The sequence below is a fragment of the Apis laboriosa genome, unplaced genomic scaffold (assembly GCF_014066325.1).
Source record: "Apis laboriosa isolate Shangri-la unplaced genomic scaffold, ASM1406632v1 scaffold204_cov149, whole genome shotgun sequence".
Taxonomy (NCBI): domain Eukaryota; kingdom Metazoa; phylum Arthropoda; class Insecta; order Hymenoptera; family Apidae; genus Apis; species Apis laboriosa.
In genome coordinates, this window is record NW_025222299.1 from 188,521 (window position 1) to 214,899 (window position 26,379).

Sequence of the window (26,379 nt, forward strand, 5' to 3'; positions counted from 1 at the left end):
ATGCTCAGTAGTGTCTTTACTGTACAGTAGTATCAAGTACAAGTGTGTGCTTGACATGTGGTTTTAGGTTAGATCTCGTGTTTTTAAATATTTTAAATATTGTACTTGTTTTCTATTAATTTTTAACGTAATATTGTTCTTTAAAGTGAGAGTTAAAAAAATAATAGTTCGAAATGACTGTACAAGACATGGATATTTGCTTAAATATTTCTACAAAACCTGTTGCTAAAGAGGTAAGTAAAAACGTAAAAAGAATATTGTTAATCTATTTTAATGGAATTGTACTTTTTAAATAGAAAATGGGAATAGAAAATGATTCTATTCTTAATTTAATGAGAGAAAAAAAAATTGAGGAAACAAAAAATAAAGTTAAAGTAAGTAATACGTTAAAAAATGTCTCCGTTAAAGAAACAAGTACTAGGAAAAGAATTAAACAAAAATCTTTAAGAGCAATTGTTGCAAAAAAATTGAAGGAAAGTAATCAAAGTCAATCTTCTGTTATACAAAATGAATTAAAAGTTAAACCACAAATAAATAATATACGTAAAGATTCACAACAGAAAATATCTAAAGTAGAAGCATATAAAAATAATAGTGAAACATCTAATAAAATTAATGATATTTCTAATAATCCTATTATTTCTTTTACTAAGATTACAAAAGAAAATTATGGTAAAACTATATTGGCAAGAAAAAGAAAGGTTATAGATACAGATTCTAAAAGAACATTGTCTAGTATATTTTCAAGACAATCGGAAGATGTTAGTTTGTTGAATTCATTAAAAAAAATACAAGAAGAACAAAGTGAAAAAAAAGATCAAAAAGAATCTAAAGAAGAATCTAAAAAAATTTCTAGTTCATTAGAAAAAATGAATTTTGATAAGAAAAATAAAAAAAAACAAATAGAAAAATTCAAAACCAACAATGATAATAATATAGAAGATGATAAAAATACACACTTCTCTCATAAATCTTTTGGAAAGATATCTTCCTTATTTGGGCATAATCCAGAAATACCAAATATTGGACAAAGATTAGTAAAACCGATAAATGAACCAATATTTACAGGAACAACTTTTACTGATCTTAATATTCATCCTTTCATGGTTGGTATTTTATATATATATGTATAATATATTGATATAATAATATATAATATATATAATAATATATAATATATATAATAATATATAATATATTTGACTAAGTATGAAACATTTTATTAGATATCTAATTTAGAACAAAATATGCATATTACTAAAATGACTACAGTTCAGCAAAAAGCAATACCTCAGATATTTTCAAGGAAAGATGTTTTAGTTAGATCTCAAACTGGTTCAGGAAAGACACTAGCTTATGCTTTGCCAATAGTTGAATGTTTGCATAAGATTAGACCAAAATTAAATAGAAATAGTGGGTTAAAGGCTCTTATAGTTGTACCAACTAGAGAATTGGCACTGCAAACTTATGAATGTTTCTTGAAATTAATAAAAGTAAGTTTTTTTTATCACTACATAATTATTAATGATATATAGAGATTTGAATCACATTTTGATTCAAATTATTTTAGCCATTTACGTGGATTGTACCTGGATATTTAGCAGGAGGTGAAAAAAGAAAAGCAGAAAAAGCTAGATTAAGGAAAGGATGTAATATTTTAGTCGGTACACCGGGTAGATTGTTAGATCATATACAACGAACAGCAGCTTTAAAATTAAGCGATATTAAGTATTTCGTTTTGGACGAAGCAGATAGAATGTTTGATATGGGATATGAAAAAGATATATCAGGGTATGTTCTCTTAAAGTCGTAAAAATCTGTCAATATGATTAAAAAAAAAAAAAAAAATCTTCTATAATGCAATTTCAGAATAGTGAGTGCTCTGAAAGTATCAACTCCGAGTCAAAATACGGGATACGATGCTATGAAAATATTACGTCAAAATATAAAAAAATTCACAAACGAAGATGTTGAATATTTGGAAAATAATGGTTTAGAAGAATCTGAAAATGATGATCAAAAAGAATCAATCGTTAAATCGAAGAAGAATATTAATTCAGAATATAAAGATGAAATTGAAGACGTTAAACAAATATATCATTCCAGCAGCGATGATGATTCCGACGAAGGTGAGCCTTATGTTAAATCAAAAAAGTCAGATAAACAAAAAATTTGCGCAGCTCTTACGGAGAAAAAAGAGTCCGGTATATTAAAAGATAAAATTAAAAAAATGGAAGATGATAATAATAGTGAGGATGAATTAAGAACACAAACAATTTTACTTTCTGCAACATTGACGCAAGCGGTTGAAAAATTAGCCGGCCTTGCTATGAATCATCCTGTTTTTATTGATGCTGCGAAAGAAAATTTGGAAACAACTGATAACGATGGGACTGAACTTAACGAAGATTTAGTAGTTCCACAAAGCGTAAATCAAAGTTATATCGTGACACCTCCGAAATTGAGGTTGGTTACTTTAAGTGCTTATATTACAGGAAAATGTCAGGTAAATTTAATATATTTAATAAATTTATATCAAATTATTCGTGTGCTCTTTCTCTTCCTATATTTTTAAGCATTATTTATATACTATCAATAGAGCCATGGTCAACACAAAATATTGATATTTATGGCTACTCAAGATATGGTTGATTATCATACAGAAATTTTGTCATCCGTGTTAACGAAACCCATCGATGAAGATGACGATGATTCCGATCCTTTGGTAGTCATGGAATTTTTCAAGTTGCACGGTAACATGACCCAAAAAGAGCGAATCGAGGTTTTCAAAACTTTTAGACAGGCGAAAAGTGGGGTTCTACTTTGTACGGTAAGTAATGCTTTATATAAAATAACCAAATCTAGATATTTTCAATCGTTTCTCATATATATATATGTAATAAAGAATGATACTTGGCTTTATGAAAACAATGAAAATTCCGTGAAAGTAGAAATTATTATAGAATAGTGGCAAATAAACGGAGAAAAAGGAGGAAAGAATAGAAGAAAAACTAGGGATACCGGCGGCACTCCCCAAGCAGTAAATTACCCCGTGGCTTATTCTTTCAGGGCGGAATTTAATATCTCTGGACCCACGCTGTGTCCGGAGGTTAAAAATTATGCGCGCACATGAGGCCTTGGTAACGAGTATAATTATAATTGTTATGTTTGTCTTTTACTTTTAATAACGAATACTTATTAATTAATGTTGTAATTGGGTAATTTTAAATATCGGCCTGAAATAAAATATACTTTTTTTTATAGATATTTTATTTCGAAAAATAACTGAATATCATTTTTCTCCGTTTATTGTCGGTATTATGCGATAATTTAATCACGATCATAACGAATCAACTTTCGCATATTCCATGACAATTATTTAATCATTAACAGTGAAAGCGGTGATTCTTACGTACGATAAATATCGTTAAAAGTGTAATAATAATTAAATTCATTATCATTTATTTTATAATTCTCTTCCTTGTCGATTAACATGAATTTAAAACCACTTAAAGCCATTGCTAAGAAAAAGGAAGAGATCATGAAACTCCGGAAGAACGAATTTTAAAATTCATGATCCACGACACGCAACAATGTTACACATGTGCACGGCTTAAGGATTAATTTCTTTTAACCAGGCGATCTCATCGTTGATTCAACACACGTATTTCTCACAGTAACTCGTTGTAACAAGTTGTCATTATCTTTCATCATTTTCGTCAGACTCTACAAAAACCGATTAATTGCCATCAAGATTCCCCCCCTCCCTCCTCCGAACGAACCGAATCGTAAACCACACGGATGGAATAAATCACGGAGTGGGGAGTTTTGCCACGATCATCATCCTATTCGTTAGAATTTCGATTCGCTTTACATTCGAGAGGTATAAACGTTAATGCCATAGCGCATGAACAACGATGGCAGCCGCCCACATTTTACAGCGTCACTTGGAACGGAGATACTGTGGCAGCATTATTAATTTCCACGTTGAAAACTCACGAGAGCCCCCGCGGATGGAATGTTCCGCGGCTCTCAGCGGTGGTGAATCCGGATCCACGAGGTGATCTATGGTCCGAGTGAGATGTTTTGAGCGAACGATCCGTTCTCGATCCTCCGTAACCACGATCGCGGCCTCTCTCCTAAACGATCGTTTGTCTTAATCTCTCCCATCGATCGCCTCCTCGTCCCTTGCGTTTCCCTTGCGTTGTATCGCGCCGGTGGCAGCCACGATCCTCGTCTCGTCCCAAGCTACGTGGGCGTTTCCGTTTCGATTTCACCTCACGAGTTTCATTCACCTTAGAAGCCTCCAACTTCTAATCGGTCTAATCAATTATCACGATTTCCAAACAATCTCTCATATTATTCTTTTTTTTTAGAAAAGGAGATGGATTATTTTGGACGACGTATTTGCGATAATTATAAACCCAGAAAAGGAAAAGGGAATCGTTCGTCCGGTCGGTATTTTATTTTATTTTATCTCGATAGAAGAAATTTCTTTCCTTCGTATTCCTTCACCCCGGCGGCTGACCCCAAGCTTGCGTCTAAGCTTGGCGTCGAATTAATTCGATAAAAAGAAAAGGAGGAGGGCAGACACATCCGTATCGTGCCGCGAAAGAATTTTCGGGGCCACGACGCCCCCCCACTGGTGGTCCAGGATTAGTCTCCAGGGTCGTCAAGCAGAAACTCGATGTGCTCCGTTCGGTAAATCATTGGTTAACCGAACGCAAGGAAATCAGGGCCGTGCTCAAACGTTCGCCGTTGGGGTTCCGCAGCGGGCGCCCGCTGCCAGCCGCGCTCATTCACCTTGGTACAAAACGAGAAATCGGCACGGTTTGTAAGACATTTGTACCGGCAGATCTCGCGCCGCGATCTTGCTCGGTCCTTGCTCTTTCCTCCTCGAATATTATTACCGAGTAATTGGAGAACTGAATTCGAATCACCAAGACATCGTGTAAACGTATTTCTCCCCTATCAGAGCGTTTTCAAATTGATTCTTTTCTTTTTTAAAGAAAGAAAAAAAGAATTACTTACCTTTATCTCAAGAGAGAGAGAGAGATTCTCTCCGTGGACATTCAATTTTTGAGGGATCATTGAAACGTGTACGTATTCTTTTTTGTCCAGGATGTCGCGGCACGAGGATTGGACTTGCCAAAAGTGGACTGCGTGATTCAATACACGGGGCCGACGTCGGCCAGGGATTACGTGCATCGAATCGGTAGAACAGCGCGGGCTGGTTCTTCCGGTTCAGCGGCTATCCTTTTAACACCGCCAGAAATTGAATTCGTACGAATGCTCGAGTCTAGGCGTATCAGAATCAGGCAGGAGAGCATGGACGACGTTTTGGATAGGCTGATGGGCCCGTTGTCCAAGCATTCGTCCGCTCATAACGCGGCTATCGCGCTACAGAACGATTTCGAAAATTTGATACTCGAGGACACGAAGCTACGCGAGAGAGCGTGCAAAGGTAAGGTGTAATTATTACAATTATTATAAAATGATAGAAAATTGTACGTGATAAAGGTGAAAAGGTAAAAATTTGATGGAAGGACTTGGAATCGCGACTCGACTTTAACGAGACGAGCAAAGTGCTCATGAAATTTAGGCAAAGGATGAGGGAGTAGCTCTCGATTCAGTTGGATCGGAACGAAAGCGAGGTGACTGTAAGGGTGACCCTAAGCCAATTCCAACGGCCACCCTACTCGCATATAAAATAATCCCCACACGTTCCGTCTCGGTTTTCATTCGGCACTTGGATATTTACATACTCTCTGAACGAGGAAGGATCATCTTGTTTGTCATGCTACGGTACTTCTATTAGAGTCGTTAAGCCGAAGAATTTATTTGCCGCAATAACAAATCCATTAGAATTTCGAGTCGGAGGGAAAGTAAGTGAATAATATTTATTACGATCTTTTGGCTTCTATGCGTGGCTCGGCCGTGCTGGAGGCGTACGTACGTAGTTGATAGCGTTCGTTTCTCGAAGGTGATCGATCCCAAAACGAAAAAAATAAAGGTCATAAATCTTTCTAAGAGGTTTTTGAATTTCGTAGTTGTATCACGTCAAGCGTGGCTTTACACGAAGGTTAGCCACGGTTTTTGAGCGCTTAGCCGCCTCCAGATTTGAGTGACGGTACACAGTTAACCACTTGACCGTTCCTCTACGTGCCCCGAGTGATTGATAGATTAATTGTAGTTGATAATTCGACGCTGCACTTTCGCTGGGGGATTGCAATGCCGCAAATAAAAAAAAGAAAAAAAGAAATAGAGAAGAAAACGAGAGATGAATACAAATTCAAATCGATCGAATGAATTTTTAAACGAGTCTCTAGTTTATTTTAGTCAATGAAAAATATCAAGCGTTTTACAGCGATATTTCTTTCCGTCCTTTCATCATCCTTAGAATTTAATTCGTGACCGATGTAGGGTCACGCCAGGGTGCGTGGAAGTGGAAATCTTGCTAATTCGTAACATTATCACCCCAATAGAGCCGAACAGCCCTCAATAGTGAATACAAATCCACTGGAACAACCCCCCTGGTCTTCGACCACTACCACTAACCGGAGAGAGATTCATCCATTCTATCTCGTGTATGTGTACGTCGTCGTCCTTCATACCGATTCTTACCTATAGCCTTTTCGATGTAACTTCGAACTTTTTTTTTTTCCCCCAATAGATTACAATTCCAATTTATCGAACATTTTAGAAAAGTTTAGAATCTTCTCTCTCAACTCGCGTATTCTTCGCAATATTCGCAGACATTTTAAACTTGTAAAAACACATCTCGTGAATTTAATACAATAATATTTTACAAGTCGAACGAATAAACCATCGTCGTATCCTTTTATACATGTATATATATATATATATATAATTTCTCGTAAAATTGGTTAGAGTAAAACGGGAAAAGCAACGGATACGCAATAAGTTAGATCGAATCCGGTGTATATACTTGCTCGCGCGCGCCTTTCGCATGGAGGGAGGGGGGTGGCCGACACAATCCAACCACTGAATGTGGCTTCCGCCAAAACCACTTACGCTTTGTGGCGAGAGACTCTTAACAATGCGATACAGGATACAAATACAATAAGACGCAGTTACATCACTTAGGAACAATGCCACCCCACGCGACCCACTCTTGCACACACCGCACCCCCTCCACGTTCCTCCGCCTTCTCGGCTAGATACCACCCCCGCCTGTGATTTATGTGCTAAATGGAGAAAAACATTTCTCCCTTTTCAACGCCGACACCGAGAAAGATCTTTGCAAGTTTCTTATGCGTCGAGCCGGGATAGAAGGCAGACGGAAATCAAGCCGGAAAATGTCAAGGCATAAGGTCTACGATGTGAATTATCGAGATGAAGACACTTTAGCTTTCTACCGATGGAGAAATCTTCGTTGGGAATGCAATGTCTTCTTATTAAATTAAATTTCCATTTAAGGAAAGGATTCTCACTCGTATCCTTTGGTATCCAGATTTCCAATTTTATCATCAAAATTATTTTTAATCGTAGAATATACGTACTATGCAACATTTCCCTTGTATAACACACTTTTTGAAATATTCCAGTTTACTTTATTAAAAATGTGGAAGAAAGACAAGGCTATTTGGCTATAACATAATAAAGGTTAAAAATTACTTAGTGTTTAAACAAAAAAAAGGAAAAAGAATATATTATAATCGTAGCTTTTGTGGGCTTGGATAGAAGCATACCTCGATTCAAAAGAGAACCACTTCATTTCTCAACGCACTGTACGTATTAAATGCTATGTAACATTTTTCTTGTATAATACACTTTTTGATTATATTCCAGTTTACTTTATTAAAAATGCGGAAGAGAGACAAGGCTATTTGGCTATAACACAATAAAGATTAAAAATTACTCAGTGTTTAAACAAAAAGAAAATAGAATATATTATAATCGTAGCTTTTGTGGGCTTGGATGGAAGCATACCTCGATTCGTCAAAAGAGAACCACTTCACGGTAGATTTTTCGCACGGAGTGACAGTAACACTGGCACATGTCAAGTTCTCTCAGGATCGGTGAACCCCCGAGTTTCTCACCCGCGCACGGAAGCTGGAGAAGTTAAGAGGGAATAAAGGGGATGACTATTAGCCACAGCACTTGACTCGACCCCCGTTAATGCCTCTTAATAGCTCACCGTGGCCCGCACACCCCATAGAATCCTGCACCGTCGTGGCCCCTTCTTCCCCTCCTCCTCCCTCCCCCCACGTGGAACTTAATGGAAGCTCGATTAATAAGGGCGCGTTACACGCGGCCAATGATTACGTTTGAGTTACACGTGGCCTCATTTACACGCGGGTCGAATTTTTCTCAAAACCTTTTCGCAATATTTCTCGAGATTTTTTTCTCTTCTCATCACTTGCCACGCATTGATCGATGATCGATTTCGTTATAACGTACGATCCCTCTTTGCTTTGTAAGTTTAACCTCGCATCAATGCGTATTTATAACTTATTGAAATGATATTTTGTTTATTATAATTATTTATCGTTAATATTTGTTCTGTTTCCTTATATCGTGTTCGATGTATTTTTTTTATAGGTTGACAGCTCTTCCTGGTCGATAATCTCGGATGCTCATACAATTGCAATTCTTATAAAGACAGTTAAAGAAATGGAATTTAAATCCCTTTATTTTTTTTAAATATAACAGATATTATATTTTGGATATCTCTCCTCCTTGTCTTTTTTACACGTTTCTGTGCACACTTTTGTACACATTTAAATTTTCGAAATGAATCAATAAGCTAATAATAAGATATACTCCCGTTACTTTTCAGCGTACACGTCGTGGATACGTTTCTACTCGAGCTACCCTCGCGACATGCGGCAGATTTTCAATCGAAGGGACCTCCACTTGGGCCACTACGCCAAAAGCTTCGCACTCAGGGAGACTCCCCAACGAATCGGTGGAATAGGGAAGAAACTCCGGGAAAAAGAATGCTCGAAGCGGCAGCACAACAACAGGTTGACGAGCGGGAAGTAAGTTGATCTCGCGATCTCGAGCAATTGTTGCTTCGATATATATATATATATATATATGAAGGAGAGAAAACTGGATGGGCAGATGTTCGAGAGCGGAGGAGAATCACGGAGAATCACGGAGCTGGCTCGCCAGCAGTATTAATGACGGATTCATGCGTGGCTTGGCGTGTTAACTGCGGTGCGGCCCGATCTCTCCCTCTCCCTCCCTCCCACCGCAATAACTAACAAACGCAACCACGTGTGTTAACAGATAGTACACGCAAACGTAGCGAGTGGACAGCTCGTGGTTCCTAGAGAGGTTAGATACGTCAAAACTGTCGCTTTGTGTCATTCGTCATGTACGACGAACGGCTGGCGGACATGGTGTACGGTGGCTGGCAACCATAAGCCATACGGCTCTCGTCGTGCTCATCCTCTCTTGTTCACCATCTCTCTCCCACCTTCCCCTCGTTCCTCTCTATCTGTCGTCGGCCGCCTCTCGTTCTCTCCAACCAACGTCCTCGGCGTCTATCTCCCCGGGGTATGCATTTCACATGGCATTCGGCTGGCTTCTGCCCTTCTCCAGGTTTCTCTCTATCTTTCTCTCTCTCTCTCTCTCTCTCTCTCTCTCTTGATTCGCCGTCCCTCGCTCTATCTCTCCATTGTTCATAATTATACAATACGGCTATTAAACAGACTGATGCGACCGCTACTTCCGGCCCTGGCTGCGCCATTTACGGAAACCACGACGGACGAGCACGAGTCTATGTCTCTCTCTCTCTCTCTCTCTCTCCCTCTCCTTCTCTTTCACCGCTCACCGCCCCTCTTTATCCCTCTTCCTTTCATTTCATTTCGCCTTCTCGCGAAAAACTCTCACCGGCTATGTCACTCCCTGCTTTTCTGCTCCTGCTATTTATGTTTCCCCTGTCCTCCTCCCTGTCAACCCTCTCGTCTCATCGAGATCTCTATTTTTTCCGGTATGCGTGTATGCACCTCGCGTGGTCACCCATGGTGACGCACGTTGCAGTTTCCTGACTCGGCCCTTTCTTTTCTGTCAGGTGTTAACACCGTTTCTCTTTTTATTTTTTATTTCTTTTTTTAAAATCTCTTTACATCGCTTTATACGTTCCTTCCCATTTTCATATTGCACGTTTCAAATTAATCTTCCGTCCGTTTTTATCGTATCTTTTATTTTTAATCCTGAAATCGAAATTGAAATTCATTATTTATTATCACTTAAAGCCTTCGTCTTTCTAATCTCTAATTCATATGATTTATAATCATATTGCTTTTCCCCATATAATTACCTGTAGCGTTTACATCCATTCGTTTCAATTAATTGAAAAGTAAGTAACGCGAGAAGTTGGAAGCTGTTCGATTTATTAAAATTGGAGGGAGAACATCCGATCCATTTATTTATACATCCTGAAATACTTTCGCCCTGTGGAAGGTCCGCACCACTTTCTTCGGGGCGGACATTAAGCACTAACTTGTTTAATGCGATTTGAATGGGCGTGCTTTCGATGCACACAACGGGTAACCAACGGGTGCCCTCCACCCGTAGAGAGAGAACAAGTTCGTTTTAATGGGTGAAAGGCGGGAACCGAGCTGACGGTCCAATGGATCGAGAGACCCATGGTGTACGCCTCTGTGGGTGCGATTACCCTTATATCCCTGTCTGCGTTTCTCTACGTATATCCATCCATTGCCCCATGGCAGTGGCATCCGTGGACACGTCCAAACACCATCTTTCCTACGTCTCATCTTTGAGACGAGGTCGCATTCGCAATTCGCCCGAGTCATTTTTTTTTTTAAATTGGATAACAAGTTCATCTTTATCTCAATCAGATATTAGATCATCTGCCTAATAGATCCTTATAACACTTGGAAAAGTTATATTTCTCGAAAAATACTTGATCACTTCGAAGAGAAAAAGCTTGAAACCGATGGATTATACAAAGTTCACAATTGTTTGAAATGGAGTAATAAATCGGGGGGATGAATATTCTTAGGAGGAAGAGGGGACGTTGGAGAGAATTAAAAAAAAAGTCGATCGAAGAGAACGGTTGTTGCACAAACGGTAGATTGTAGATTTTAGAGATGGGACGGAAAGAGGATCTTCCTTTTACCTTTGATCTACCTTCTCTTGGCCCCCTAAGATTTTAGCCGCATAATACGGATCGGCGAGGAAAAACATAGTGACGAACGTGGAATTCGGCACGGCAGTTGGCCCCAAAAATTCCCCGGCATCCCGGCAGGAGCCGTGTGATGGCGTATTCCCGATGTTTTAATGCGAGTCCGCTTTTTTGTCGATTTTCGATTACCTCGCTCTGTCCTCGCCACATGTCGTTTACGTCGAATTACCGAAAATTGCGGGTTAGCCCTAATGCGATGATCAAGGACCGTCTCTGCGTTTTCAGACCCGACGGGGAGCCGGCAAAGAAGAGGCAGAATCGTCAAGGTGACGAAGAGGCGAAGATGGGGTTGCTGAAGAGAGTCAGAATGCTCAACACCTCCGAGTACGACAGCGGCCTCGAGCCGGTGAAGAAGCCAAAGAAATCCTGAGCTCCTCGCGTTGTCGCCTCGATTACCAGTGAACAGAATGCGATTACCATGATTCCCATCTCTCGTGTAAATGTCTTTTAAAACCACCCTTGCTTTAAGCAAAACGAAAATCCAAGTTACTCCGTCGTCCATTTTATCCATCTTGCCTGCCTTATTCATGGGCCTCGGTTCTTGACATCCATTTCCTAGATACGTCGTTCGTTTGCTGCGACGATTGCATAATTTCCGGTTTCGAGCTGTTGATAGAGAAAAATCGGTTGAGTATGTATAATGTGCAATAATATCGAATATTAAAAGTGAAATGCTCATTGTGGTATTTGCAATGTTCTTGTAGCGATTCAAAATCACGTTTAAGATCATAGTTAGATGTGACTGGATGATAACTGTTGGATGCAAGAAGAATCTATGCAAACAACAATCATCGGTTTCTTAGAAAAATTGGCCAGTTTTAAAGTTGACTCACAAAATAACAGTATATCTATTTAAAAAAGTACATAGAAGAATTTAATTTAAGTATCTTATTTAAAAACAATCTGAAACACTCTTGCATCCAAACAATACAATTATCATTGTCGCAGAAAACGAATGATATAATTTCCTATAATAACATAAAAAACTCTGCATACACGTAGAATACAAAATATACGAATATTTTTTCAAAAAAAGGAAAAAAAGAATAATAAACGTCCAAACGCAGGAAATATGCAAGTGCTTAATATTCTTTTGCTTCCTTTTGCCACTTCCCAAATGAAGTAATTAAATAATTTCAACGAAATACCCTCCTTACAGTTCAGTATCAGAGAATCGCGGAGCGTACCAAACGGCGCACTAAATCGCGTTACCAGCTCGCGCGGATGTGAAGTTTTTTGGTCGTAAATATGCGAGGACGAGGCGTAAGTATGTCGGTACGCGGACGAGGAGTTGGAATAAAAGGCAGGAGTCAGAGGCAGGGGGGAAGGGGAGGGAATAAGGGCGGAGGGATATGATTAATACGGCAGCATTATTTTCAGATTTTTTGCACCACGATCCGCGAGCGCAAATTGCTTGCAAATAAAGGCGGCGTCGGCTATCGCCGCTGGTAGGACACCGAGGAGGGGAAAGAACGTTGAGGAAGGAGGAGAAGGGGTAGAGGCCGAGAGAGCTCAGCCTCGGCTTAATTTAATTTAATTATGCCTTCTTTCTTCGCTACCAACGTGTCGGAAGATAGATGGCGAACTCGAAATCGCCTCTCCTGTCGGCTTCGCTCGGAATCACCATTTTCTCCGATAGATTTCCACTTTCCATTAATTAGGTCAACCCCTTCGATTGATCGTCCCGATCCCACCATTTCGACGAATATATCGCTCGATTCAGCGTAGCAAAGTTGACACGATATTGAAGAGGGGGGGTTGAAACGTGTCCTTGAAAAACAAAATTTATGACGAATCACAGGTAATTTTTAATTTTGTGTTTCGATTGAAGAAAAAAAAAATTAATTATCTAATTTTCTTCGTATCTTTTCTCTGTTTAAGAGTAAACAAAATTTCTGAAAAAAAAAAAAATTCGGGCACATTATAAACTTCGGTCAACTATTGTAAATAATTTTTTCAGATTTTTTTAAAGCAAATTTTAATCATAAAAAAAAAAAAGAATACGAATCTTTAAATTGTAATACAGATTCCACGAGATGACTCTATATTTTATTAAAATCAAAATGATTTTAATTTAAATGATCTCAAGACTCTCTCCTTGGTGTGCTCTCCTTGGAGCAGATTCATTTGCCTTAACGATTTGCCCGCGTGTCGAACGAAGCGTTTTTCATCGCGAAAAGAACAGTAAGCGTCGCATGACACGGTGAAATTTAATTAAACGTAATGTCCCTCGGTCCCGATGCATTTTCGAAACCCACCCAAGTGGCAATCTTCGAAGCGGCCACATTAGACGAGGGACGGGGCAAAGAGTGCGATATTTATTCGTAATGTGCATCGCAATTCGTCGTGGCTTAGCATCAGTCATAGTCATCGCGAGCGTGCACACGCTCATAATGAACCGTACGATTAGGATATCCCGTTCGTTCATTCGTCGAATGGGTTTCGTGGACGAAGAAGTAATCGTAGATTGCTTCGAACGAATAAAAAGCCCAAGAAAGGGTGTAATTCTCATTACCGGAGGATATGCGCAGCTTGAGTCTGATTAATATGACAGAAAAGGGAGGAGGGAACTGTGGAAAAAAAAAATTTAAAAAAAAAAAAAGAAAAAAAAAACAAGAAAGAAAAGAAGAGAATCGACTGTACATTGGGGACCAACCGCGTATCCACCCTCGTGTTTCGTTCTTTTTTTTTTCTCTCTTTCTTTTTTTTTTTTTACGTAGAAAAATGCGTGTCCGCGACTAATGGGCCACTGAAAAAACCTAAGCAGATATAAAAGGAACCGATTATTCCGGACGATTACCGATTTCCGGCCGGTTAACGATTTTTTCGAATCGTTTACACCGCAACCCGCCAGTTCATCTTCGCCAGTCGTTGTCTTTTACTACTGCTTCGTCGTCCAACAGAATTGGCAAGAATTATGTATATATATATATATATTACACGATTACAATAATTCATAATTTACTGAAGGAATTTATTTCAAGAGTGGTTTAACTTTGATTAAAAGTTTTCAACAAAAGTTCAACAACTTGTTTGTTAGATTATTCGATGCGTCCCGCACGTTATTTTCGCATTATTCGCGAAAGATTTTATTTCACAGAGGATATCTATACGACGTCACACGCCTCACGCGAGTAATTGATAAAACTATTTACGGTGTATTTTCTGATTTCACGGTTGGAATTAAGGATAATATATCGCGGAGATGATCGTCGATGTTTGGATTACGGGTTCGATGATGTTCTCTCGTGTACCATATTTTTTCCCCCCTCCCCTCCCCCCGAGTGTAATAAGCGGGTTGTTATCGCGACCATCGAAAGATATCGAGTCCTTTCATCGGCAATTGGAAGGTAAAAAACATGAGAGAATTTTATTCGTTGTTACTCGAACGATACATTTAATAATTCAACCGACGCGAGGATGTATAATTGTTGCTCTAATTATTCCGATAACGGTGCAATTAAGTTTCACGTGTAACATGATTTGTGCCGGCGATGTGATGCACTCTCTCGCCTCGACACAATGAAGAGAGAATTCTTTCATCGCGGGCAGGAAGACGGGCGAACTGTTTTTCCTTCGAGATCGGCAGGTGAAATCCGCTCGAAAATGCGTCACAATCGAGCAGGATTAACATTTTACACGAACATCTACCGTGTCGTGTAAAATAACCATTGCCAGGATCAGGCAATGGTTGCACGGTTGCTACTCTTTCTCTCGTTATTTTCTCGTGTATTTATGTACAACGCCATTATTTAAGTTGAACGTGTATAATATATTGGGTTAAACTGAACTACTATTTGGTTATTCATAATTCTCTATGCACACTCTCTACAATCTTCAACATCTACATTGAAAATTTTAGAATTGGAATTTAAAATGATTGATATATGTTATAGAAATTTTATACATTTGTATTTCTTATAATATACGAGTAAAAAATAATTATTATAGACGGATTATTATTTACGTATAAAGACATTTCACATTTATTCTAGATTAATTTCATTATCTTTTTTTTTTTTTTTTTTTTTAAATACTCTCCACTAATTTTCAATATATTTTCTCATTAACACGTAGTTAATTTTATATTCTACTATCTTTTCTCTATATACTTAAAGATTCTTTCGAAACGAGATTAATGAGTTATGTGACTGATATAAGCAACTCCCTTCAAAGAAGAAATATCATTTTTCGATATGTATTCACACGTGTTGTACTTGGCTCGGCGTAAACATATTAACAACACATGAGAATTGAAATTTATTGGCCTGTTTCATATTTATGACACGCGGTGTATATTTTATCGTATTACGATATCACGTTTCACCATCGTGCGCAAATTATAGAAATGATTCCGTCGTGGTTGCTATTCGATTGCTATTGGAATGAAAAAAAAAAAAAAAAAAAAGAAAAAAGAAAAAAAAAACAGGAAGCGTGTAACCGCGAAAAATCGTATAAGCGAAAAATTGCGAAAAAAAAAAATTGTTATACGATGTTGCATTGTATCGTTTCGAGCATCGTTATGCTCAATTCATGGTAGATTTGCCGGTCGATAGGATTTCTCGTGCATTACCGCATTAGTGCACTTCATCGCGATAAGTAACAAGCTGTAAACTGCTTTCCCCGATGTGATGCAGGACTGCGCGATTTTGTTGCCTCGGTACAAACGATAATAGCGCCCCGTATACACCGGTTACTTAACGTTCATTATAATTAACACGCTCGATGCCTTAACTTTCCCAGGAGGAAAGCGAGAATAATGCAGGTTTGTAATCGCCGACGCGTACGCATTTCGTTTTATCATTTCCTCGACTGGCTAATGACCAAGGAATTTACCAAATTTAATATACCTTGTTGACTATTAAAGATATCCCGCTCCTTTAATCTTTTACCGCATACCGTGGATCCGTAGTTTTAAAATGATTAAAACAATTGCATCATCAAGCGATGCAGGTCGAATACGTACGTCGAATAATGGATTTACAAATAAAAATCTCTGAATGTTTCATTAGCAAGCGCTTTGTAGCGTAAAAATCTGTAAATTGAAGAAAAAGAAAAGAAATAAAGATTCGAGAAATACTGTTATAACCAATTAAAAAATATTTGGACGGAAAGTGACTCACGTAGGAGGAGTTTAATGAACGGTCGGTAAGAGCGGAAGAGTGTGGTGAAAGCAATGCAATCCCATTTCATGAATTCCGGGTGTCTTTGAAGAGCGACGATCCACACCGCGATACCATAGCGCGCTCCGTGTTCCACAACAATTAACCGATGGCAATTAAGACATCTAAATTAATTCGTTATAAACAAGCCAGATATTCCGTAGCGAGCGGAGCAACGTAATTGCCCGGATTCTCACAAGCCTCGTGGTAAAGAGAGAGAATCCCCGGTGCACGCTTACACCTGCACAGCGTTATACATAATGTATATGCACGTATACCGTGCAATTTACCAACACCAAGAAACGGTCGCCCGGTAATAGCAACAATTACTTTATTTTACCATCTTCCCGGTTCTCAAACGAGCGCGCGCGCGGGTGCGCTCACGAGAGTTCATCTAGGCAATTTCATTTCCTCGCATTTTAAATATCCGCCTTCATCAGAAGAAGTCGTGGAGCTGACTTTCTTTTCTCGCCGAAGAACAGGCCGACTGTTTAAGCGCGGATTAAAAAGGCTTCTGCACATTTAGCTCTCGTTGTTGAACTATGGAGCGCTCTGGAAAACAATGCGCTGATTAGACGCGATCTTTGGTATTTATGCCTGTCTATGTGTAGCCTCTCCACGTAACGATGGCCTTAATTTCACGATCAAGATCTGAGAAAATTATAAGTTACCGTTTCCTGGAACAACTTCTCGTCCCGTGTAATATACCAAATTGAAATTATAATTCATACGTGTATGAACGCTTATTTACGCTTTGCGATTGCCATTCTCCTCGTACGCTTGGTGTCCCTTTTGCGCCCGATAGCGATCTGTAATTATACGGATCAATTAAGGGAAGAAAATAAAACGAAAACAGCAAATATAGTGTGGATAACAAAATTGTGAGCGAATATTCGAATCATGATAGTATTTTCATCGTCACGAATACACGGTTCGAGTAGTTTTATATAATAATTTCATTATTGCACGAATCTCGACAGTTTCCTGATGCCGTGTTGTTACCATTATAATTGTCGTTTATCACGTCCGTTTCCTCATTTTCAATTATTCTAGTTAAGTGATGCGAATAATAATAATAACGATATCCACACGCTTTGAAAAAGTTTTGATAAAATGACGAATGAAATTTATGTAGTATCAGCGTGACGATGATTCGTTTCATCGTTTATACATATGTATATATATATATATTTTTTCAAACCTTTCACACGGCTCGAGCGGCAACGAAATCGTTAGAAACTCTACTGTCGCAAACGTAGATATGTTTTGCGAAATTTTATGTAACATATTTCGTCGTACTTTTGCTAGTTTCCTCATGCTGCACGTTAATTGTCATTTTTCACGTCCGTTTCCTCGTTTTAAACCATCCTACATATATTCGCTGAGCGACATTTTAGCGTTAACGAGTAGTAGTTTAACGACACTCCTGGGACTTAATTGGCTACCGGTGGATTCATCATGCCGTTCAACTACGCCTTTTTCTTTTGTTCCACGGATGCATCAATGTTGCGCTTTAACTTTGCAATCCCTTCTCAGCAGTGATTAATGTCTTGCGAACGAGACACGCTGATGAACAATGACAAATCACTCTCGAAACTGAATTGGCCTGTAATTTAAAAATTCGAATTGAAGTAACAAAAATATTTTCATTTCTTATCAGAAAAAGAGAAAAAGAGGAAACTACGAAATTATAAAAAAAAAGACGAATCTTAAGGATTAATTAATTAAATTGAATTTGTAAAACAATTTAGATAACATTAAATTAGAAATAGCGATTCAGAACTAGTGCCAAGATATTTAGCACCTTTTTTATAAGAATGATATGATTTCTTTAGAATTATTATTATTCCTATAAATTAATTGTAAAATATCAAACGGATTTTTCACTTATTCCTTGTTTCTTGGTACCAAAAGATTAACAATGTGACGTATAACGAATGGATGATGGTCGACAAAATCGTAAAAGGATTAACACAATATCGTATTTGTGAAAGAATTCGAATGGCATATAATTGGAAGGAGCAGCGATCAACAGTATGACGTTTAGCGAATCGATGATGGTGCTGGTGGACGGCTCGTGGTAAAAACGGCAGTTTGAAAAAAGAAGGAAAAAGGAAGCGATGAGTGGAAGAGGAGGAGGATGGGGAAGGATACTCGAAAATTATTCCGATATGAAACTCATCGCGCGGCGTATCGCGTCAAAGGAGCCAATTTAAAACAGCCCTTTCCAAGATTATCAGCGCGTCGTTGCGGTGGGATTAATATATAAAAAAGGCGAGTACAACGAAGGTGAGGAAGGGTGGGTTCGAGAAGAGATAGAGAGAGAGAGAGATAGAGAAGGAGAGAGTGGGAGGAAGGGCAGAAGCGTGCGGGATTGGTAAACTTCCCGGTAATTTGTTCGTCAGTCGCTTTGAACCTCTTTTAAACAACTACTGTGTTCTCTTCCACCTTTTTTCGCTATCTTCCCCCACTCTCCTCCATCGTTGCTCGTTTGAAAGAGGGAAATTATTGCGGAAAGGTGGAAGAAAGGCGGAGAAAGGGGAAAAACTTCGTGATTAAAGGTGCTTCAGCTTGTTAAATTATTCGGTAAGAAAGTGGCTGCATTAAAGATTCTATCGTGGGAAGTTCCCGAAGATATTTCCCTTGCAATTATCGATGAATCTAATGAATTTGTTCTTCCTCCTCTCGCTCATCCTTTTACAAATTTCGAACGTGTCGAGGATTTTATTGTCACTCGTATGACATACTGTTGTTCATCTAATTAAAGAGAATGAGTAAGTTTTAAAAATTGACGAATAATGGTGCGGAATTGCTGCTCTTATAAATATTTTTTTTAATTGTTTCATTTTTATACATACGTATATTCTGGATCTTGATATTAACACGCGAACTTCCTCCAAGTAACGAATATCTTAGATTGCCGCAATAAAGTGGTAATTCGGAGTATCAAAAACAACTTAACAGACACGATGATCAGATTAGTAAGTAGATATTCGCCAGTGTTTTTGGAACAGAATTTGCCTTTTCGTAGTCGTAATACATTTAAGTGCAATTTATAGCACATCGAAGAATCTCTGCATTCTAATTAAAACATAAATTAAAATTAAAAATTATAAAGATTTATTAATTTGTTAAATTCATTAAAAAAGTACTTACTTCTTTTTTTTTTATTTAAACATACTTCTTTAATTTTTTTTATATCTTTAATTGATATGATATTATGTTAGAAATAATTGTCGAGATATTATAAATCATCGTTACGAAAAATAAGATTGTTAACTTACCGTATAATCTGAGTTATATATCTCGCAGCAAGTGAAATAGCGTTGAATTTTCCGCTTCCTACATTTGTCGTTTTTTTTTTTCCTCTCCTCAGTTCTTACGTGACTTGTCTCTGCTTCTTTTCAAACTAGACACGCGAACATATATATATATATAATCAATTGAACGTTGCAACTTTATCACAATTGTAATGAGACAAAATGATAGAAATACTTCCAAGTTTCCTTTCTCATTATTTTAATTTATCTCTCATTTTTAATAACGTAATAAAACCGATACGACCAAAATTCAAAAGTTATTCGATTCACTTGCGAATATTATATTGTAAGAACGATATCTCATCGATATAACTTCCGTCTCGAAGTTAATTCAACGTATATTCGCGGTTGTATCTCGGAGACAGAAGCAATAAAAAGCTGAAACAATCATTTGGACACACCTGTAACTGTATGGCCATTATGCGATGCAGTCGTGTCGATTTCGAAATTCGATCGCCTCGGATCACCTAAGGTTTCTCGACCGTTACTCGTTGTCACCGACTCTGCCAGATTGCATTTGGATTTGCATATGATCGAGTCATGGGACTGCCGTGTTACGATCGCACTAACACGCATCCCAACTTCCGTGTCGCATCATATGGAACAATTCAACGCGTTAATTACGGAAACACAAACGAGATATACGAGAGAATCTCAGGTAGGAACGTGTCACGCCGCGAAAACACTTGATTAATTAATCGACTTGGATACGAACAGTATATGGAATTGGATTTTGACAAAAAAGAAAAAAAATAGTTGGATTCTTTTATCTAACGAATTAAAATTGTTGGAACTTATCACAAGATACCGTTTGATATTTATCCTAATTGGATATCGTAAATCATTTTAATTAAAAAGAGAAAGAAATGTCCATAATGACTTAGTTCAGATATCCGTCGAAAAAAATTACGTATGGAATTGTTCGTTACATATATTATACTGATTAGACTTTCTTTTACACGCTACTTCCGCTTTCACTACGCCGGAAATGTTTCCGTAATTAATTCATAGGAAAGATTCGTATTTAGATTAAATGAACGATAAAGTAAAAGAGATTCCTTTCTTGATTTCAATGTTCACATCACTTTGCACGTTATTCTTTCACATTCACAAGTGGAATCGTAATTGATAATATTGAATTTACAAATTAACTCGTAGTTCTCATAATTAATCAATTCTATCTTATCTTAAATTCAAAATGAAAAATGAAATTTAAGAAATATAATTAATTTTACGTAAATTGAAATTTGTTTGAAAGATGATATAGAATAGATCGAAACATCGAAAGTAATGACTAATATCTTAAAAATAAAAGTTGTATGATTTTTGCTTATATAAATACTAACTTTAAAACTGTGCTTTAAAACTAAAGCACAGAATTAATTTCGATTTAATAAAAAATAATGACACATCTTCTTTGATAAAACACATTTTTGTTTCGTCAAAATTACGATATGTATAGAAAATGTCACCAATAAAAAATCTAACCTATAGATTTTAGTAATAATTCAGAAACATATATAAACACAATAAACGAAGAATAGTAAAAAAGATAAAAAGAAGTATAGGAAACTATGAAAAGGCATAAATCTTAGGAGAATATTCTTTACCTTTTAAATACAGTATTTCCGTTAAATTTCTAGTTTCATAGTCGAATTTTTCTTTAATCGACGTTCAAATAGTCGATCGTTTTGATAATCGAGATTTCATCGTCGATGTTATTACTATCAAAAAATTCGGATAATCGAACATTAAGTCAAATTTCTACTTTTATAATCGAATTTTTCTTTAATCGACATTCCAATAATCGATCGTTCTGATAATCGAGATTTTATCGCCGATATCACTACGTATTAAAAAATTCGATTGATTCGTGAAAATATGGACACGAAATTTGCGAAACTTCGTAGATATACATACGTAAGTAATTGTAAGAAGAACGGTTCGTGTATTACTCGGTAGGGTGTGTATACGGCGTACACAGAACGATGTTAGACGTTTGATTAATAGCGTCAGCGCTGATTGGTCACGCTACTAATAAAGGAGCGTTCACACGTATTAAAAGTTCGCGCCTCTGCGTCCACGCCGGTGTGCTCAGCGTCTTCGGTCATTGTAGTCTAGTGTTGGCACGATATAACGAGGGAATGGCGTGTCTTGCTCATAATTGAACCGAGCACCTACAATCCAATCGTTCTTAATCATTCGAATTCATCTCGCTTGCAAGTTCCATTCTCCTTTATTATTCGTTGTCTTACCAACCTGTGAAACTTATCCGAAATCCATATTTCTTTTTTGCCAATAACAATTATGGCGATAGACAATATGGACAGTTTTGATTATTTTTGATTATTCAGATAGATTAATCCAACATGATTGTTCAATAAGGTATGTTACGTTAAAAACATTTCGATGGATGTTAAATATTTCAATCTGAATCTATGATAAAAGAAGTATATAATAATTCCACTTTCTCTTCACTATTCATTTTTTCTATGCAACTTTTAACGTTTACTATCATCGAGTGCTTTGCCAAAGTTTTTATATTACAATAGATTTTGTTCTCTTTAGAAAATTTTACTCGTTTCTATGAAAAATTTGAAAGGTTTTTCAGAAATCCATTCAATTGGCGGGAAAAATTCGTGTTATAGATTTGAATGCATTAGTCGAGACAAGTAACTGCACTCGTAAATTAATTTAGCTCTTTCCTTCAGAGCAAAAGAGCGAAGAGATTCGCGAAGAGCGAAAATGGCGGAGATTACGCGAAATTATGCAAATGCACGGCATTGTAAAGGGATCTGTTTTTCGTTTTATTGGACTGGGCCTGCGGTGTCCTCGGTCGTATAACCGAAACAAAAGCTTACCTAACGCGAGAACAAAGGGTATAGAGGCGAGTAGAAATCTCTTGAGGGCACACATGCAACGAATTTAACTGCTTCCCTAGGCATTACTCTTGCTGGGTTTCTTTTATTCCCGCTTATTCTCTAACTACCCCCGTCTATCGGTCTTCGTATCCTTTTCGTGGTTTACTATTTGCAAAAGCAAAGATTTTTCAGTTTAAATATAAAGTATTATACGGTCAGTCACAAAAATTTTCATACATTATCTTATAAGGAAATATTCATCCATCTTGAAAAATTTGATTTTAATGAAAATTTGCGTGCATAAATTTTTCAATAAGAAAATCTTTTGAACGTGTAAAATCGAACGTGTAAATTAAAGTTTCAAATTTTTATTTTATTTTTTGTGTTTTATACAATTATATATAATTTCGCCTCGAAATATTTTTTACAATTAAATAATAGAGTCTTGAGTATCTTATTATTTAAAATTATGCTCTTTTTTCCTATCTCAAAATTATATTTAAAAAACGAAAATAATATTGATAATTGAAGTGATTAGATGATTCATCCTCTCGAAATGATATTTCACTAATAAAAAAATTATTTCATATATAATCCATTATAGGTTACGTATTTATAATATTTTATATAAAATAGAATTATTATTAAGTTTGATAATATAATTTATTATATTATGTTTTTTATAAAACATTATTTTTTTTTTATATATTAAAATATACATTTATTAGAATCAGATTTTTCTCTGACACAATATAAATCGATTACAGGGTCGAAGGACGGTTGCTTTGAAAGGATATTCATTATGTTCCTGAAAGTGCGGAGTCTTCGTAACAGCTTTTAAAAGGTGACAAAATCCCCTTAGAGCACGATTCGCAAGGGTAGGCTAAATTACAATTAATTAATTGACTTCGACTCCCTGTAATTCATGCGGTAAGTCAAACTTAATTAATTACCCTTTAGGGTCAAAAAGAAGAGGGTTAAAGGAAAAAGAACTTTCCATCTTCTGATTTTAAGAGGTATTTGTAATGTTTTCGTTCATGAACTGTTTGGTTCTTAAAAATATGCATCAATAATTAGCTTCGTCATATCAATCAGAGCTAAGTGAAATTTATTTTAAGTACTAATTTAAAAATAATTACGTAAAATAATTTCAAATAAATTATACATATATATAAAACTTATTTCAATTGATGATTATGTTTTTCATTTGTCAATTAAAGGAATTTGAGGCGAGGTGAATAATTGAGGAAATAATTTGAAGAATTGATTATTTGAGGAACATTCAGAATAAGTATTGAACAATGAATAAGGTAATAATTGCAAATATATTAACTTATTTTTCGTACATATTTTAAAAATATATTTATCATTTATCAAATAAATTCAAATATTAAAGTAATGTAATTCTTTAATAAAAAAAATTAGATTAAGATTATATTTAAACAAAGAATTCATATAATTATTTACGATTCATTTTCTTCAATTTTATAGGTATATTCTAAAATTTTCAAATTATTTATTTATCGAAAAATAAAAAGCTTCTTAAAAAAAGAAACAACAAGATAATAGAAATGAAAATACTATCGATGAAAGCAACAGTTTTACTTCGTATTCGACATCAATAAAGTAGGTTGAAATGTCAGTGGTTGAAAAGGCTATTAATTACAGACACCCTCCTCTATTGTAACGACGTCGATAACTTTTCTATTATCCTTTTAAAAGAAGATTTAAGGCCAAATAGTCCTAACAACAGTACGCTTGCAGGTCGTATAATCCTTACTATCATTATCGAAATTTTTTTTCTTTTTTAACACAACCTTTACATCTGCTCCGAAACGAATAAAAATCTCGTTATCCGGAAAAGACTATCCTCAGCTGTTAGACTACACCCACAGATGTTTCTATTTGCAACACTTATGAAAGTATAAGCCAGAAATTTGACAGAGTATGATTTTATTTTTGGGAGTCATAAAATTTCAAAGGCAAGGACCACCACGTACACACATGCTACGATCCTTTGTTGTTAATGGAAGCCTTGATGATCGCGGACAATCGCCGAAGGTGTCTGTCTGCCTGACAAGCCGACACTCTCTACATTGTAATTAATCAATATTACATCGACAATACTTGTATGTGTGTTCCAGGCAAAAGCTATTGTCGTAATTTGCTGCTCTTCTCTTTTTTGTTTACGCCGCAATCGGCCACAACCGCGATTTTAATTGTATCGCTTTAAAGCAACATTTTAAAAGTTGGTTGCTCAAACGAGATGTACTTAATGAATCTTCGCGATGCTAATTGCACCGACTTGCAAATTGCTCCGACGATTTCCGACTCGTGCATGTATGAATTATAAAAATTCCATGAATCATGCAGTAAATCATTAAAATATATTTATATAAATCAACGAGCAATAAAAAAAATAGTTGTATAAGTAAACGTTTTTCTCTAAAATAATATAATGCAAAAAAATCTGTTGATTTTTCTTAATTATTAGCTATTTAATTTTTCTATTTTTATTTAAATAGATTATTAATTAGATATTATGACTATTAATTTAAAAAAATGCTACAAAATCGACAGAAGTTTTGCATATCTTTAATGTGAGTGAAAATTAATCGTGAGAGTTAAAAAAAAAAAAAAAAAAAAAGAAGAGAGTTAGAGCGAAAATTTGGCGAGAAGCGGGAAAGGGTAATTACTAATGATCGCAGAGGATCGTTATTAACCTTTCTGGTGGCGAGAGGCATCAGGACGTAGCAGGACCATTGTCCATTCCGCTAGGTTCATTACGGTGTTCCAGTAGGGAATGAGGCGATGGTCGGCTGGATGATGTAAAAAAGGGTAAAAGAGAAATAAGAAAAGTGTCGGGGGTCAGAGGAGACCGAACGGCTACCGTGAATGGCGCAGCCTGACCCAAGAGCTGCCGGGCATCAAAAGGGCCTCAAAAGGACCGCTTCGAACCTCGGCCTGTCCGAAGCTCATTTGTTTTCACCGGCGCATGGAAAGATCGATCGACCGATGTCTTAACCCTACACTCTCCACGGAATCATCCGCTTTCGATAAGAAAAATTCTGAGGCATTAATTAGATCGGCCAGTAATAGAGTCATGATGGAAAACTGATTGCCTGCATCGAAGTTATGGCAATTTACTTACCTACCAACTATCTTCTCTGCATTTCCTTCCATTTTCTCCTTGGTAGTATTTAACATAGTTTTATTAACTCATTTTTCTCAAAGGTTTATTGCATTATTTTTTTGTTTGTAAGTTTATATTTAATATTTATTTTTATACAGTTTATTTTACATGAAATTATCTAATATTTCTCTTTTAATTTTTTTTTATAATTGTTTTTTTCTTCAGATCACATTAAGCTAGATTAACTATCTCTTATAACGTTTTCAATATGATATCCACAATCGTGCAAGTCTCTGATATTTGTTATAAAATGGTGAAAAATACAATGAAATCCAGAATTGTTGTACATACTGGTGACAGGATCTCTATATGTAGAATAGAAAATTCCCATGAGGTATATATTCATGTTATCCGCATTGAATGTGTTAAACAGCATATACTTACCCTTTTTTTCTATTTCACATAGGTTTCTTGCGATCCTCTTTCTTCTTCTTGATATCGATTCGATGGATGATCGTTAATTTGAATGGACGAAATGATCGGTAACATTAGACTAGATAATTCGATGAGCAAAACAAAAAGAATATAAATTTATATTCTCCATCGAATCATTGTATCTTACGTTCTCACGGCAAAAACATGGTAGATTATCTTACGTGATTGGAGTGGATGAAAATTCCACGTAGACGGACGTGCGGGGTGGAAGTGTTGGGAATTTTAG

The 26,379-nt window shown here is 36.6% G+C and overlaps 1 protein-coding gene and 2 long non-coding RNA genes across 7 annotated transcripts; 2 read left to right on the forward strand and 1 right to left on the reverse strand.

Annotated features, from left to right (window-relative positions):
- Window positions 1-66: 66 nt before the first annotated feature.
- On the forward strand, window positions 67-12,255 carry LOC122712645 (probable ATP-dependent RNA helicase CG8611). Of its 2 annotated transcripts, XM_043932444.1 has the most exons (9): window positions 67-233; window positions 297-1,106; window positions 1,227-1,493; window positions 1,571-1,791; window positions 1,870-2,506; window positions 2,600-2,830; window positions 5,122-5,464; window positions 8,804-9,005; window positions 11,408-12,255. In XM_043932444.1, exons 1-9 carry the CDS (start codon window positions 174-176, stop codon window positions 11,550-11,552), a joined length of 2,916 nt encoding a protein of 971 aa, XP_043788379.1. In that variant the 5' UTR covers window positions 67-173; the 3' UTR covers window positions 11,553-12,255. The 2 variants fall into 2 exon arrangements, with proteins under 2 accessions (XP_043788379.1, XP_043788380.1); XM_043932445.1 differs by lacking the exons at window positions 5,122-5,464; window positions 8,804-9,005; window positions 11,408-12,255 and adding an exon at window positions 4,377-5,115.
- Window positions 12,256-19,223: 6,968 nt separating this feature from the next.
- LOC122712684 lies at window positions 19,224-20,199 on the reverse strand. Its single transcript, XR_006346389.1, has 3 exons — window positions 20,066-20,199; window positions 19,629-19,753; window positions 19,224-19,425 (listed from the first exon to the last, which is right to left on the reverse strand). It is a non-coding gene; the product is annotated as an uncharacterized LOC122712684 (long non-coding RNA).
- A 1,624-nt stretch (window positions 20,200-21,823) lies between these two features.
- Window positions 21,824-24,945, forward strand: LOC122712640. Of its 4 annotated transcripts, XR_006346373.1 has the most exons (5): window positions 21,824-22,049; window positions 23,293-23,403; window positions 23,486-23,541; window positions 23,746-23,835; window positions 24,017-24,945. It is a non-coding gene; the product is annotated as an uncharacterized LOC122712640 (long non-coding RNA). The 4 variants fall into 4 exon arrangements; XR_006346371.1 differs by having other exon boundaries at window positions 23,293-23,835; window positions 24,017-24,151; window positions 24,670-24,945; XR_006346372.1 differs by having other exon boundaries at window positions 23,293-23,541.
- Window positions 24,946-26,379: the final 1,434 nt, after the last annotated feature.